Source organism: Plecotus auritus, assembly GCF_963455305.1.
Source record: "Plecotus auritus genome assembly, chromosome: 4".
NCBI classification, from domain to species: Eukaryota; Metazoa; Chordata; class Mammalia; order Chiroptera; family Vespertilionidae; genus Plecotus; species Plecotus auritus.
The window spans coordinates 153975368-153992084 of record NC_137775.1 but is presented as its reverse complement, the minus strand read 5'-3'; the positions used below and the strand labels follow the sequence as shown (position 1 = coordinate 153992084).

Sequence of the window (16717 nt, the reverse complement as noted above, 5' to 3'; positions counted from 1 at the left end):
TCAGTCTTGCTCAGAGTGTTTTGTTAATTCCTAGACTAGCTCAAACCCTTCCATTATACTCTTTCAATGTACTCTTTATTTCATGATTGTAGCACTTGTTCCAATTGTAGTTTATTATGTATTTGTTCAAGTTCTTATTTTTTAAATATCTCTCCTCATGGCTAAAATACAAGCTTCAAGAGAGCTGGGGTCATGTGTGACTCACTCATTCAAGTGAGCATAGGAGAAGTTCTTATATATAGTAGACAACCAATAAATAGTTGGAGAATTAAAAAAAATTAATGAATTAGTAAAGAGGGAAAAAAAAACTGGCACAAAAGCAATCATTTACAATCCTATATAATAAAAGGCTAATATACAAATTGACCAAACAGTGGAACGATGATGCGCACTGACCACCAGGGGCAGACGCTCAACGCAGGAGGTGCCCCTCGTAGTGCCCCCTGGTGGTCAGTGCGCTCCTACAGAGAGAGTGCCACTCAGCCAAAAGCCAGGCTCGCCGCTGGCAAGCGCAGTGGAGGTGGTGAGAGCCTCTCCTGGCAGTGCTAAGGATGTCCAACTGCTGGCTTAGGCCCACTCCCCATCTAAGCCATCAGTCGGACATCCCCTGAAGGCTCCTGAACTGCGAGAGGGTGCAGGCCGGGCTGAGGGACCTCCCCCCTCCAGCCCCAATTGAACGGATTTCATGCACCAGGCCTCTAGTATTGTAATAAGTAGAAGGATAGTGACATGAATAAAGTGGTAGAAACTAATACATATAAACAAAGTGGCAAGATATAGTTTTAGAAGAGGGGTCTCTTATTCCTAAACCTGAGTAAATGCTAATGTATTTTCTCTTATATTTTAAGATTAGATGGACAAAGATGAGGGGATGGAACTTGGGTGAATAGCATGGCCTAAGTCCTTGAAGGCAGAGGTAGGCAGTTCTGTATGACACTAGGCCAATACACTTCACTCCTGGAGAAGTACAATAAGACGTAGGGATCACTTTAATCTGTTTTTTTGTTTGTTTGTTTGTTTGTTTGTTTGTGTTTTTCTTGAGGTGTATGGATTAAGGTAAATCGAATTTTGGCCTCAACACTTCCCAATTCCCCTCCCATCTTTCTCCCCCCTCTTCCCCAAATGGCTTCATTTGAGTGCAGAGTGTTTGTTACTGCTCCTTGGTATTGGGTTTAGCCATCTTTTACCAATGACACGTGGGTAAAAGTGACACTGTACCAATTCTGAGCCTTGAGCTTAAAACACTTCATGTTAATCACTCACTCCCTTACAAATCTGCCCTCTCCATGAGAAAAAAAAAATGCCTTGCATAACCCACTAGTCCCAGGAGGAGTGACCTGGGGACCCAAAAATAGGCAGTAAGAAACAGAGCCACCCTAAAAAGGCCAAACTGAGTCAGCCAAATCCTAGCCTCCACTCAGTGTATAAACAATAATAAGTAGTTGATTTTTAAAGCTACTGAGTTATATAGCAATAGCTAACAGATTCATGGTCTAACTTCAATAAAAAAAAATAACACCCAAAATCTATGGATGCCCAGCTGGTATAGCTCAATGGTTGAGCATCAGCCCAGAGACCAAGAGGTCACTGGTCTGATTCCCAGTCAGGGAACATGTCTGGGTTGTGGGCTTGATACCCTGTGTGAAGGGAGGGGAACGTGTAGCAGGAGGCAGTCGATCAATGCTGTTTCTCTCTCATCAATGTTTCTATCTCTGTATCCCTTTCCTTTCCTCTCTCTCTCTAAAACCAATAAAAACATATTTAATAAAATCTACAGAAATATCTGAACCCTATTGTAAAATAATAATCATGTGATAGTAATACTATTAGCAATCATCATTGTATACTGACTAAATACCAAATACTATGCTAAGTCCTTACAATACTTACTTAATTTTCACAATAACACAAGGGGATACAGGTACTATAATTGTCATTTAGGTACATGAGAAAATTGAGAATTTGAAAGTTTATGAGGCAAAGCCAGAATTTGAATTCTGATTCTCTCATATTTGCCATTATTAAAACATATCTATTTTTATCTTGAATTTCAGTGAAACATTTGAATTTATTTGAAAGAAAATACTGCAGAGGAAGTAAATAAAATCTCACTAACTTTTTATTTCAATGTATCTTTTTGTAATTATCATACTTGTAGTTTCTAACACTGAGCAGAAGGAGAGCTGGCATCTATGCTTCACCCTACCAGGCAGCAATATAATGAATCCATTAGTACAAAATAACTAGCCATCGTTACCTCAATTTGTGTATGTAATATATTGTAAAGTTGTCATGAACATTCCTTATTTCATTTTTAAATGTCATAATATTTAGGAATGGCAATTTTCTGGAAGCAATGTTGCCATATAGTGCCCATTAAACTATGTGCCACACTTAAGAAATTTTCAATGAAAAAATATTAGATACTGAGCTCTTTCAAAATCCTTTCTCTTCTTTTGCAAAAGATTATTTTTCTGGCAAAAATTCATAAAATTTTTGTATTTAATAGGCTATTTTACTCTTAAACCAAAAGTCTTTATTAACATAATTGGAAACTAAAATGCATCCTCAACATTAATGTAAATTAACTGCTGAATACTTAGTCTATTATTTTTGATAGACATGCCACAAAATTGTGAAAATGATATGCCTCCAAGTGGCAGAGATCATGATACTGGGGTTGAAATGCAGACTCTAGGGCCCAGAGCAGCTACAAGAGAAAGAAATCAAGAAAATCCTTACACAAAATCTGGGGGAAAACTGCAGCAAAAATATCATTTTGGGAGAAGACAACTTGTTCTATATTTACAGTTGCTATCTTTTACCTATATATATATAAGGCTAAGTGACCCACCATATGGACGTCCAACCATCCGACCAACCCACTGGCCGGTACATATGACGCGCACTGGCAATTTTAAAATAAACATTGACTTGTGCATGCGCAATACATATAAAGCTCTCATTGGTGCCAATCACATGCATGTGTTTCGATCTGTCATTGTCTATCGTGAATTTGGTTGTTTTTGTTGACATTCTGAAGCTGAAAGAAAGCAGCGGCATCGACAGAATGTATCTGAAAACCAACTATTCGATACCATTTGAGTGATGATTCCATCGATTCAATGGATGATGCCGAAAAGGAAAATTTTCCCATTGAATTTCTTAATAGTATTACTCCTTTGGAAATGCAGTGTCATAAATTAAAATTGACAGTAGATGCAATCATCATGCTACTGAGAAATCTGAATAGTAAATGGAGTCTTTGTAATGGTACCAGATTTATTACCCAAAGATTGCCACCTAACATAATCGAAGCTGAAGTATTAACAGGATCTGCGGAAGGAGAGGTTGTTCTGATTCCAAGAATTGCTTTGTCCCCATCTGACACTGGCTTCCCATTTAAATTAATTCGAAGACAGTTTCCCGTGATGCCAACATTTGCGATGACTATTAATAAATCACAAGGACAAACTCTAGGCAGAGTAGGAATATGCCTACCTGAACCCGTTTTTGGACATGGTCAGTTATATGTTGCTTTCTCTTGAGTTTGAAGAGCGTGTGACATTAAAGTTAAAGTTGTAAATACTTCATCACCAGGGAAATTAGTCAAGCACTCTGAAAGTGATTTTAATCTTAATGTGGTATACAGGGAGATATTAGAATAAGTTTAATCAATTTATCAGTCATTGTATCAGTGTTGTTTTATATCATGTTTTTGTTGTTTTTATATCATGTTTTTATTGTTTTTATATCTTTGTTGTTGTTATATCATGTTATTGTTTATTAATCATTTTTATATTATTTTCATATACATTTTTCTAAATTTCTTTCATCTCTGACACTTTTATTATAGAGAAAGTGCAAATAGCGATATTAAAATATTTCTTCTAATTAATTTCCTTTCAGTGTGCATGAATCCATGCACTGGCCCACTAGTCCTATATAATAAGGAGCTAATATGCAAATGATCATCACACCCTTACACTCTTGAGCCCTCGCGCTGGAACTGCTCAGACACTCAACACTGGGGAGAGAGGAATAGGGACCAGCCAGGCACAAATGAGCTCACGAGAGAGAAATGGGGACCAGCCAGGCTGCGGCCCGGGAGAGGGACAAGCTGCCCGCCCCTCGGTCCCAGGCCCATGCAGCTGTGTCTTGAGTAAAGCTGCCTGCCCACAGTCCCCTGCAGCTGCGGCCAGCCTGGGCAAAGCCAGCCCGGGTTCTGGGTGCCTGCAACCAGCCAGAGGAGAAAATCCTGGGTATGGGGTGAGGCAGAGGCGGTTAGGGGTGATCAGGCCATCAGGGGAGCAGTTAAGGGTAATCAGGCTGGTAGGGGAGCAGTTAGGGATGATCAGGCAGGCAGGCAGAGGGGTTAGGGGTGATCAGGCAGGCAGGCAGGTGAGCAGTTAGGAGCTAGCGGTCCTGGATTGCAAAAGGCAGTCAGACATCCCCTGAGGGGTCCTGGATTGGAGAGGGTGCAGGCCGGGCTAAGGGATCCCCCTGCCCCCGCCGCCGCCATGTACAAATTTCGTGCACTGGGCCTCTAGTAGTAGTATAAAGAGAAATCTTGGCCACCCACAGCATGAATGGCAGGCAGCCCACTGTCTTCATGCACAAATCCTCTCACCTCTCTCTCAAAATCTCTAGTTCCCTCAAGGTGTTCTGTTCTTTTAGCTTGCAGATACCAGACATGTGCAGAAGCAACACATCCTCTTCAGCATATAGGCATTCAGCCAGTAAGTTGTGGAATGAGTGTCTCAGTCCTTCTGAAAGAGGATCACCTCTTGTACATACTTATCATCTCTCTTATCTTCTGCTCATTCTGATTGCCCTCTTTCTCTGCCATTATCTCTGCTGGTTTAGGTTAACTACCTGGTGGATAATCCATACCCTTATCCTAAGGGTTCTGAGCCCTGTATTCATGTACTTCTTTGGCTGTGACTGCTGCACTTGTTTATTATCAAAATTAGCCAAGACAATACCAGTGATGCCCTAGTGCCGTGGTCGGCAAACCGCGTTTCACGAGCCACATGTGGCTCTTTGGCCCCTTGAGTGTGGCTCTTCCACAAAATACCACGGCCTGGGAGAGTCTATTTTGAAGAAGTGGTGTTAGAAGTTTAAGTTTAAAAAATTTGGCTCTCAAAAGAAATTTCAATCATTGTACTGTTGCTATTTGGCTCTGTTGACTAATGAGTTTGCCGACCACTGCCCTAGTGGATTGCCTGCATCTTACAAACATTTCTTCCTGATCCTACTTTATAACAGCAACCTTACATTCTGGCAGGATAATGACTCCATCCCTTGCCTACTAATTTCTTGGTGATCAGGTGGCAATTATAGCTTCAAGTTTGAGATTCTTTCTGTGTAACCAGGTGGAAAGATTTCTTCCTAGAAACCAGTATGTGTATGTACATTAGACCCTAGATTTGCAGTGATGGAAAGCACATTTGTGTTCCACATGAGTCACTGTGAGGAATGCTAAGTGGGATTATTCTAGTTTTTACCCCTTTTTTCCTGTACCCATCTATCCAACATTAACAGAGCACAAAATTAATTTGTGGTGTATAATAATTAATTTAGTGTGTATACTGTATCTTGAAAAATGTCACTACATGCTTTCTGGGTATCATTTGCAAGCAAGGACCTTAGCTGTGCCTTTTAGGAGTGTTTCATTACTCGGTCTCCCCAGAAACTCCCTGATGGTGTTATATGGGATAAAACAAGTGTAGTCCTAACTGGTTTGGCTCAGTGGATAGAGCATTGGCCTGTGGACTGAAGGGTCCCAGGTTCGATTCTGGTCAAGGTCATGTACCTTGGTTGTAGGCACATCCCCAATAGGGGGTGTGCAGGAGGCAGCTGATCGATGTTTCTCTCTCATCGATGTTTCTAACTCTCTATCCCTTTCCCTTCCTCTCTGTAAAAATCAATTTAAAAAAAAAAAGTGTAGCCAATTGTCATATGGCCACAGTTGCTTGTCCTTTGCTGTAAAGAGGTCCCTTGCTTGATGTGATGTTAGTATCCCATAATGATAAACCAAACACTCTATAAGCCCTGGAATAGTGGTCTGCCCGAGGCCCTATGGGACAGAAAGACCAGTCTATACTAGTAACGTGTTATCAAGCTGAAATGTTCTCTCTTCTAGAGTAAAAGTGGTTCAGTGTGACCAATTCCTGGTACTCCTTGGGAGATGGTGCTGAATGACAGTCTCAGCTTTGGTCTCCACTGCAGGTATGTTGAACATTTGGTAGCATAAGTAGTTTAACCGGTCTTTTCATTCTTGTTCTGGTTTTGTTTTTTTTATTGTTTGTGGCAAAATGCCCAGCATAGAACATTATCACAAGTGATCAGATGTGCAAAAGAGGATAGCGACTAAGTACAAGTGGGAGACATGACTTTCTTTAAATAAATACTTAAAGGCATCTGGGTCCTACAAACACCCGGGCTCTTTGTGGGTGTAAGGGAGCTGCCCTGCCTGCGGAACCACGAAGATGTCAGGATTCCCCTCCCCCTGTAGGCAACGCTTGGAATCAGGGTGCCAGTTGTGATCACAATGAACCCCGTTCTAGAACCCTCCCCAGACCTCTACACCTGATCAGGCCGGTCAAAGACGTCAGAATTTCCAGGAGGTACATGGTCTGTAAGAGTGAAGTCTTCGGCGCTGCTCTCCAGGTCCCTGCATCTAGAGGAGGGGACCAGGGGACGCGCCTAGATGATTTTCTTCACCTCGTCGTAAAGGACCAGAACGAAGCCACCGCCCATGCCCCTGAGAACGTTGCACCAGGCGCCCTTGTAGAAGGCTCTGAACCCCTCCTCCTTGAAGATCTTCTGCCCGCAGTGGATGGTCCCCCTGTACAGGATATCGGCTCCCTTGCGCCCTGATTGCATCATCATCCGCCGCCTCACCGTGTCGAAGGGGTAGGAGACAAAGCCGGCCACAGCTGTCACCAACTGGGCGATCACCCAGCTCACCAAGATGTGTGTGTCCATGCGCTCGGGGAGCATGCCCTTGGCCGTGTTGTACAAACCGAAGTACGTGGCCCGGTAGAGGACGATGCTCTGCGCAGAGATGCTGAAGCCCTGGTACAGGCCCCGGATGCCGTCAGACTTGCTGATCTTCACCAGACAGTGTCCCAGGCCTTTGAACTCCCGCTCGGCCTCAGATTTCCCCACGTCGGCTGCCAGGCGGGTTCTGGCGAAATCCAGGGGGTAGACAAAGCACAGGGAGGTGATCCCCGCCGCCCCACCCGAGGCCAGGTTGCCAGCGAAATACCTCCAGAACTGTGTGTGCTTGTCCACGCCCCCCAGGAAAATCTGCTTGTACTTATCGTTGAAGGAGAAGTTGAGGGCTTGCGTGGGGAAGTAGTAGATGACGTTGGCCAGGTTGCCTCGCCAGAAGGACAGCACGCCCTGCTCCTTGGGGATGCGCAGGATGCAGTCCATGATCCCCTTGTACTGCTTGTCCACTGTGATCTGCTTGCTGGCCTGTTGCACCTGCAGCAGCAACTTGATCCGCTCGATCGGGGCGACGGTCGTTTTGGAGATGGCAGCGGTGATGCCTCCCGCCAGGAAGTCCTTGATGAAGGAGTCTTCGGGTTCCGTCATGGTGGTGCACAGTGTGGGGGGCAATGGGCTCAGGGCCCAACGGAGGTGCTGAGAGCCAAAGGGTGGGCGCAGCTGGCTCGGAGATGCAGCTGATGGGACCAGAGTTCAACCAGCCTTGCTGAGTGGGATCCCATTATGGTAGGGTCATTGCCTGCCACTATGGCTAGCCTGTTCTGAGCCCATTGTGACAGAATATGAGGGGCTGATGGCAGGGGCAAACTGGGGTTTACTAGCCAAGTCATTCTATTGGATTGTTGAGTTATTCTTAGAGAGAATAGTATCTAGTAGGCATGTGCTACATGAGCTTTACCCAGACTTTCTTGTCTCTAATTTTTAAACCTTTCTCCTTCTAGGTCTGGGAACAGCCAATCAAACTATTTTCCAAGATCTATGAAGTATTATGAATTCGAATCCCAGGCCACATTTATTTTCATATAAACTGGATGACTCAGAACACCCCTACAATCTCTGTCCACTGGGCGAATTTTTTCTCAGCGCTTTCTTTCAAGATCAACCTTAAGAACTGTAGTGCAGTAGCAATCCACTCAGGCAGATATGACTTGAATTTACTTACCTACTTAACCCATTCATGGGCTGAGTTTACCATTTTTTTTCTCTTCTGTTCCCTGGTCCTGAGGGGACTATAAGGCCATAGATGTGAGCTGGGACAGACACATCAGTGTAATAGCAGTGTATGACATGGGCACTGGTTTTCTTGAATCCAATTTTTCAAGTATAATTGTCCCACACTCAATGCAGATATATCAAAACATTCTAAATTCTATACTAATGAATATTTCATTCTACAAATTATGTAGCATGAAGGTCAAAAGATCATTTACAGTTAATGACTTAAATGCATTGCTATCTCATAATGAATAGGGATATATTATTGCATGTTAGCTTTCATTGACAGGAAAGATCCTAAATCCATTAAAGAGGATTTCCCTTAATTACTTTTAAAATAAAGATGATGATTTATTAATATCTCTGATGAAAATGTACAACAACCAGTTTTTAAATCATAACTTTCAGTAGTGTAAATTTTCCTAAAGTTCTTTTCAATGGAGTTTGATTTTAGGATAAATTCAAACTTTTGAATAGCACCATCTGGTCATCTATTAGACAGTGACACACAATAGAGCAGTTTCAAAATGAAAAAGAAATGAAACAATGTTTAAAAGTAAAGGAAAAATGGTTTCAATTTCCCAGATTTCTGATTTGACAGCAGACTCATTTAATAACTGTACAAGTGGGAACATCACATTCTAGACCAGAGCCATACTAAAACTAAAATTCATATTTTCTGTAGAAGTAGAAAGTGTACTATATGGTAATTCTAAGTACCTGAAAGTGTTATAGCAGAGTCTAATGGTCTACCAGGACTCATCTTACAATATTAAAACTGTTTTTTAAAAATGTATAGATGTCTATAACCAAACTAATAATTGTCAATGTTTAAGTTAACTTAAAAGTGTAGGTGTCTGGGTAAGGAATGAGCTTAGGTAATATTAATGACTCATCTAAAATTTCTTTACGTTCACATCTGCGAAGTGACAGTGAAAATAAAAGTTGCAATGTAACTTGGCTGAAGAAAAGAAGTATCATCTAAGACAGTAAAATCACATGGAACAGTCTGCTCACTGAAACCTAAGTGATCAGTAATTGCTCCTGGCTATCGACTGAAAACTCTTGTAGTAAATGAACTAAATTCTTTTCAAGTAGAATCTTAAAAATATATATTCCTATAGAAAAATCATATGCAAATGTTGCAAAAATATGATAATGAAACTCCATTTGTCCATTATTCAGTGTTAACAATTATCAACCCTGGAGCCATCTGGTTTTATCTACTGGTATATCCAACTCATTTAGCTACATACCTAATTACTTTGAAGCAAATGCCAAATATAACATCTTTTCATGGGTAAATATTTTACTATGAATATCTAAAACATAAGGACTATTTTTTGAAACATCAAAAAACAGACCACATGTATGAAGGGAAAACTGTAAAAATGCACATTTTTCTAGCCCTCAAAATCCTCAAATGTTCATACTTTGCAAAACAGTTGCATAAAGTATATTTTCCTAATAAATTATTTTCTGAAAACCAAAAACACTTTTTCAAAGTTCATAAGCACTTTAGTGTCAATCCCACCATTTGAATTAATGGAAAAGAGAACAATGTTAGAAATGAATTTAGAAATGAAATTGTTTTTTAAAATTATGAGTAGTGTAAGTCTGCCTTACAAATGAAAATATTCTGGGATTCACAAAAGTTCCGATGAGAGGAGAATTGTGTTGTCTGTATTTGACCAGAATGGCTGGAAATCCAAAAGTTTCACTTTACACCACACTTGTGGCAGATGTCTGAGTAATTCTAAAGAGCATATTATGACTTCTTAATAGTTTGATAACCACACATTTAATTCAACTACTTCTTGGTTCAGTTAAGGAAGCTAAAGTTAAATTATTTCCCTGATAGAAGCAGTCAATTAGTAACAGAGCTGTTATAAGTAACTCAAGTCCAATTACAGTGCTATTTGCTTTATACATGGCACCGTGGACTTTTCTAGAAAATCTATTAAACAATCTTACTTTTATTTTTCCATTTTGCTTACATAACTATGCTTCATTTTGATGGATGGTTCAGTGTTAATTAAACTGTTGTAAGTTGAAATATAATTTAAATGAACTTGTGGTGCTCATGGTTTCCAAAGACCTTAAATAAATCTTTGTGAATTAAAGAATCCTATTGAATACTGCAAAGCCTTCCACTCATTTCTCTATTTTATAAACTCTTAATTTATTTTATATAAGTAAAGGCCAATTATGTAAACTTACAAATGCACTTGTAGAAAAACATAAGGAATGCATGGGTGTGGAGAGTTTAGCTAAGCTCCCAGGGGTAGTGCTGCCTCATCATCAATTTTGTTTGGCCAATCGGCTTGCAGTAACTGGAATCTGACACTAGCCTCTCATGCAAGTACATATCCATATAGCAACCTGAAGAGTCACAAGCAAATGTAAGTTCCTGATATAACTTCCCACAAGCTCTAATGGTCAACAACCTCCCTGCCTCCCATGGGCTTCACCTTGTGCTGCCCTTAGATAAGACCACCAAGAAGCATACCCAAAGCCCCCTCTTTTGGTTTAACTTGACCAATACACCTTAGCCTGGGAACCCCAAAGCACTTCATCCATGGACCCTAACAAAAGCATAGGGCACCATGTCCTGTCTTTCCCCTTGTCTGTACTTTGCCTTAATTTCTCCATGTGCCTCCTCAAGGGGTGCCTGGTACTTCCTCCAAGACTTGTGAGTGATACACTCTACTTCAATTTGCCTTGTGGTCTGTTGTTGAATAGAGAGACTCATCATCCAACAGCTTATGCTACACTTAACAAGTGTTATTTTGACAAATTCGAAACAATGGGAGAAAGAAATCTGTGATACAGCTATTGTCAGTAACAACCAAAAGCTTTTGGGAAAATAAAATAATTTAGAATGATGAGGATCTTGTGTAGTTTCCCTTTTCTCTTCCACCTGAACTGTTGTTATTTCCTGTGGCTGAATCTCATGTGTCCTTATGGCAACACAGTAATCTCTGTAAGCCTATTTAATAGAAAACCAATAATATATACTAACAGTATATTTCATGAGACTATAAACTCAGGAAACAAAATATATAGCATTGATATGCTAATAATTTTTCTTTATATTAAGGCATATTTTAATTTCAAATAAATTAGATGTCCCTCAAAATAAGTAACACAACAGTTATAGATTTAAAACTCGAGTAGCTGATTTGCTTCAAAATAAAATATAAAAAGTATCATAATTAGATTAATAATAAAGATAATTAATATTTATTCAGCACTTCCTATGGGAAGACACTGTGCTCCAGGAGATATATATTAATGAAATTTTGCAGATGGAAAAACTAAGGCTCATAGCCATGAAATATGCTTTAATATTTAAGAGCACAATATTTAGAGTAGAGAGAAACCTGAGTCAAAATTCTAACTCTGCCTTTTTTGTCTACTAAGTCTGACACAAAAGACAAGATATTAAATGTCTTTGGAATTTCTACTACAATAATTTGATAAACTTATCTTGCAAGATTGTTCTGAGAACTAGATATTATATATGAAAGCACCTGTCTAATAGAAGGCATTAAACAGGTTAGAACTAACATTATACTGCTTTACTACTGTGTAACTATTATTTACTGCTGTAACTGTTGTCATACCACTTTATGCTGTTCCCATTTCTATTAAAAAGAATACTGTGATTTTTACCATTTCAATTTTAGTTTTCCCATGTGACTAAAATGAAAAAAGTACAGTAATCATAATTATTAGTTCATTGTAAGCTACTTGCTCAGAGATAATATTTCAAGCTACTTGCTCAGAGATAATATTTCAAAAGTAACCTTACTTCTAAATGAGTCCAATCTCTTGAGGAATTAATAGAGTAGGTAACACATTTTACACTGCGGAGATGAGCAGCCTTTGGCCATTTCTGAAAATGTTGAAGACCTTGGAACAAATTACTGTCCATTTATTTTTCTGAAACTGACATTCTCTGTAAACTAACTGATAATCAGTGGTTAATTCAAAAGATAATCACTCTCTATAACTCGCCCATTTTTAATAATCTTGGTAGGACCCGTAAAAAATTACTATTACCCCAAGGAAAGAATTCTAGGAACCTAAGAATTCTCTCCCTGGAGTAAAATTATTTCCCCATTAACCTTTTAAATACAATTACATTAGTTTATTAACAAAAAATCTAGTTATTAAATTCCAGAGGTTTTTTATGACATATGACTTGTCATTTTAAAACATATTGATCTCACCTTAGATCACTACCAACACAAACCTATCGTAGGCAGTTCATTTCATGTGTCATAGTATACACAAAATAATGGTTGATCATTATCATGCAATAAATTTAATGACTTTTAAAAAAGTCAGTAAACTCCTGTCCAGTTTGTCCTCTCTAAAGCCACTTATTATTATTAGCAAAGGTAATAACATTTTGAATACTAGCTTATCAAATCCAAAAATAATGTATCTCAAAATCAACCATTTCCTAATATTTCATTGCAGTAGTATAAATCTACTCATTATTTCTTACTAACCACCTAGAATTTATATAAATTAAGTTGTTAATGGAAAAATTAAATCAATAAATGGGTCTTGGTGATAATTCATGTTGTTAAGTCTCTTGGGAATGGAATAATATAACGATTAAAAAAATACTTCAGCCCTAGCTGGTTTGGCTCAGTGGATGGGGCATTGACCTGCGGACCGAAGGGTCCCAGGTTTGATTCCGGTCGAGGGCACATGCCCGGGTTGTGGGTCCAACCCCCAGTGTGGGGCGTGCAGGAGACAGACGATCAATGGTTCTTTCTCATCATTGATGTTTCTATATCTCTCTCTCCCTCTCCTTCCTCTCTGAAATCAATAAAAATATATATATTTTTTAAAAAAACCTTCAGTTTTCATTCATTCTAACAAACTTACTACATGTCCAATTATATTCACTCTAATTTGTTTAGCTTCATTTTATATTGAGTAGTTTGCTTCCAGTTTTCTTAGTTGCAACTTATCATCAAAATAATTTCTCACTTTTTAAAATTATTTGCTACTGGCACATTAATGGACCAATATTATTCCATTCCTAAATATTTTCAATATTCAGATTGCTCCCCAACTCACTCTGGAAGAGACAGTTCCCAACTCCTCTCTAACTGGCAGAATCTTACATATTCTCAAAGACACTGCTGAATACAGCCGAGAAATATTATCTCTCTACAGAAAATTACTAGAATTAACTTGAAGAATATCTATACACATAAGTGAATAAAGGTCATTCGTTTTGTTTACAGAAACTCATAAAAAGAGTTACAAATTATACAGAAGAAAAAGGAATACTAATGTCTTCCTTAGGAAAATGTGTTTCCTACTTTATGAGTGATGGCACATTTTAAGAGCTTATGTATATATTTAATGAACACCAATTTAGTGCCTACTCTGTGCCAACATGCTTCTTGAGATCTAACTGCAAATAAGACAAGCAACTTACACTCTAGATAGGGGAGGAAGAAAATACAAAAAAAAATACATGAACATGACAATATTAGATGACAATAGGCCCTGAAAGATTAAAAAAAAAAAAAAAGTATGTAGTAATGTACTGGGGTATCAATACTTTAGATAAAGTATTCAGGGAACTTAGCTCAAAGAAGTTGCCATTTGAATTAATAAATGAAAAACTTAACAGAAAAAGAGTAACTGAATAGCAGGAACAAATCGACCCATTGACTGTGAGTTGTTCTTAAAATATCTATCTTCTCCAAGAAGGTTTGCTCTTCAGTCATGAGGTCAGTAAGTCTGGGTAAGGGTTGAAAGTCAGACAGGGCCATGGGGACTCATACATGGGCAATGGAATTCAAGAAATGACTCAACCCTGAACTGGTCACTGTGGGATAGTGGATATTTTTAATTTGTTAGATTATGAAACATATTTATACTTAGTACTATGTATGTTGAACAAAATGCTATTCTATACATTTTCTTATCAATAGACTAGAGGCCCAGTGCATGAATTCGTGCACTTAGGGGTCCCTCAGCCCAGCCTGCGCTCTCTTGCAGTCCAGGAGCCTTTGGGGGATGTCTGACTGCCTCAGAGGTGGAAGAAGTTCCTGCCACTGCCACTGCGTTCGCCAGCCATGAGCCCGGCTTCTGGCTAAGTGGCACTCCCCCTGTGGGCACACACTGACCACCAGGGGGCAGCTCCTGCATTGAGTGTCTGCCCCCTGGTGGTCAGTGCATGTCATAGCGAATGGTCGTTCCACCGTTTGGTCGATTTGCATATTAGCCTTTTATTATATAGGATAATTTGTTTACCAGCCCCAGAACTGGGTTAAGACTGGGTTACAGTATTCATAGGCTAACACATTTAGCAGAGATTTATTGAATTTCATGTGCCTAGCTATCATTAACAGAATTTTAAAATTCACCTCCTCTTCCTGGTAACATGTAAAAACTGCTTTTGACATACTTACCTTGACACATTAAGGCAAAGGTTAAATTTCAGAATGTAAATTCTCTTGCCTTTCCAAAAGTCACCACCACTCATTTCCTTTAGTTACTGAGGCTAGTTTAACCAATATGACAATGCTCACAAACAACCCATGACTTGTTCTCAGATACTTGTCTGAGTCCAGAGAGCAGGTTTCATCATAGGTTATTCAAGCAAAACCCTCTTTGAAGAGCCATTATGATAATTTTTTAAGTGGAAGTTTTTTAGCATGCTAAATACTTTAGAGATGAAAACACAATACTTATTAAACAGATCAAAAGTGCTTCAGAAAAATTATGATCAGGTAGTGAGTCAATAAATAATGAAAGCCTGTTTCAGGAATTCAGTACCTTTCAGCCAAAGTGCTTTATGTGTGAAGATAGCTTCAGCCATTCTCTCCAAAGTATAATGCACTTTATATTGTAACCATTTATGACAAGAAAAATAAAATGACTGTCCCTCACTTAAAGCACAAAAAGTGAGTTAGAAGACAAATAATGATCAGTAAAATTCAGTTTAGGATGACAATACTTAAGCCAAAAGCTTCATGAAAATTAATTTTATCCTCAAAATAATTAAGTCCAAATTTAACAGTTAGTAAAACTGAAAGTCATGAGGACAGACAAAAACTGGCATAAATTATAGGCCAACATTCACACCTAAACCTTTTGTTGTCTTTGTGAGCACAAAGCAGCCAAGGTTTTACCAGGAACTGCAAAAAACAAAACAAAACACACAAACAAAAAAACTTAAATAACAACAAAAACTATGATGCCTTATGTCCTAAGTGATGTCAAAGCCCAAATTTAATAGGCAAATACATGCTAAACTATTAAAAACTATCTTTTAGTATAGTAAAAACCGGGCCAAGAAATGGATTTGGCCTACATTTATTTAAATTAGACCTCACCTTTTTTACTCCGCCCTCCAATTCCCTTCCCCTCTAACTGCTCTGTCTGTTTTCTGTATCTGTGAGTCTGTTTCTATTTTGTTCATTATGTCCCACATATAAGTAAAATCATATGGTACTTGTCTTTCTCTGACTGGTCCTTAGCATAATGCTCTCCAGGTCCATCCATGCTATCACAAAGGGTAATAGATCCCTCTTTTTTATGGCTGAGTAGTATTCCATTGGGTAAATGTACCCCAGCTTTTTTGTCAACTCATCTACTGTTGGACACTTAACTGATTCCAAATCTTGGCTATTTTAATAACACTGCAATGGACATAGGGATGTATATATTCTTCTGAATCAGTGTTTCATGTTTCTTTGGAAATATTCCCAGCTGCTCTAGACTTATTTGTATGACTGAATTCGTTTTGTGACAGTGTGACTCATTTCCTTTTGTCTTCTCCTGGGCTCCCTAGAGACAGGATGAAAATAAAGTTCTCTTTTGGGTAACTTTTTTAAAATCTTTGTGCTTAAACTCGTCTGATAGGCCTAATTTTCTAATTCTTTGCTTTCTCATAAACCCTGAAAATCTAAAATTCAAGCCAGTAGAAGCATGATGTTTAAAAATTCAGATTAGTGCATTATTTCAAATTTTTATTTCTTTGTGAAGTGTCCTTCCAGCCTCACTAGTATCATAATTCGCATAAATTTTTTATATATTTCAACATCTTCTCTTCATGTCTTGTCTATAAAAATATTTCAGCAATATGTTATGCTCTGCAGCTGATGTCAAACACAGTTATGCTGGCTGGCTTAATTTATTAAATACAATTCAAAGAAGGGGAAAACTAAATAAATTCCATTTCCACTTACATGTAATTGAACATTTTGTGAAGTGTTAAAAGAGGGTCATTCACTTTCATTTCTTGACAGTAGTGAAATGTTTCATGTAAATTATCAGTGAAAATAATCTGCTGTTACTGCTCCACTGCCTAAGTTAACTTATGTGTAGTTACTCAGTTTTTTCCAAGAAAAACTGGATTTTTTTTCTGTTCACTACTACTCAGCAAATAGACTTAAAATGGCTTTACACTATTCTCAAAACTGCCTGGTATTGGCACAAGAAC

The 16717-nt window shown here is 38.7% G+C and overlaps 1 protein-coding gene across 1 annotated transcript; it reads right to left on the bottom strand.

The window, feature by feature from the left end:
• Positions 1 to 6708: 6708 nt before the first annotated feature.
• On the bottom strand, positions 6709 to 7605 carry LOC308246448 (ADP/ATP translocase 3-like; the record flags this gene model as incomplete). The annotated part of the gene is made up of 1 exon (XM_080664662.1): positions 6709 to 7605. One exon carries the CDS (start codon positions 7603 to 7605, stop codon positions 6709 to 6711), a length of 897 nt encoding a protein of 298 aa, XP_080520788.1.
• Positions 7606 to 16717: the final 9112 nt, after the last annotated feature.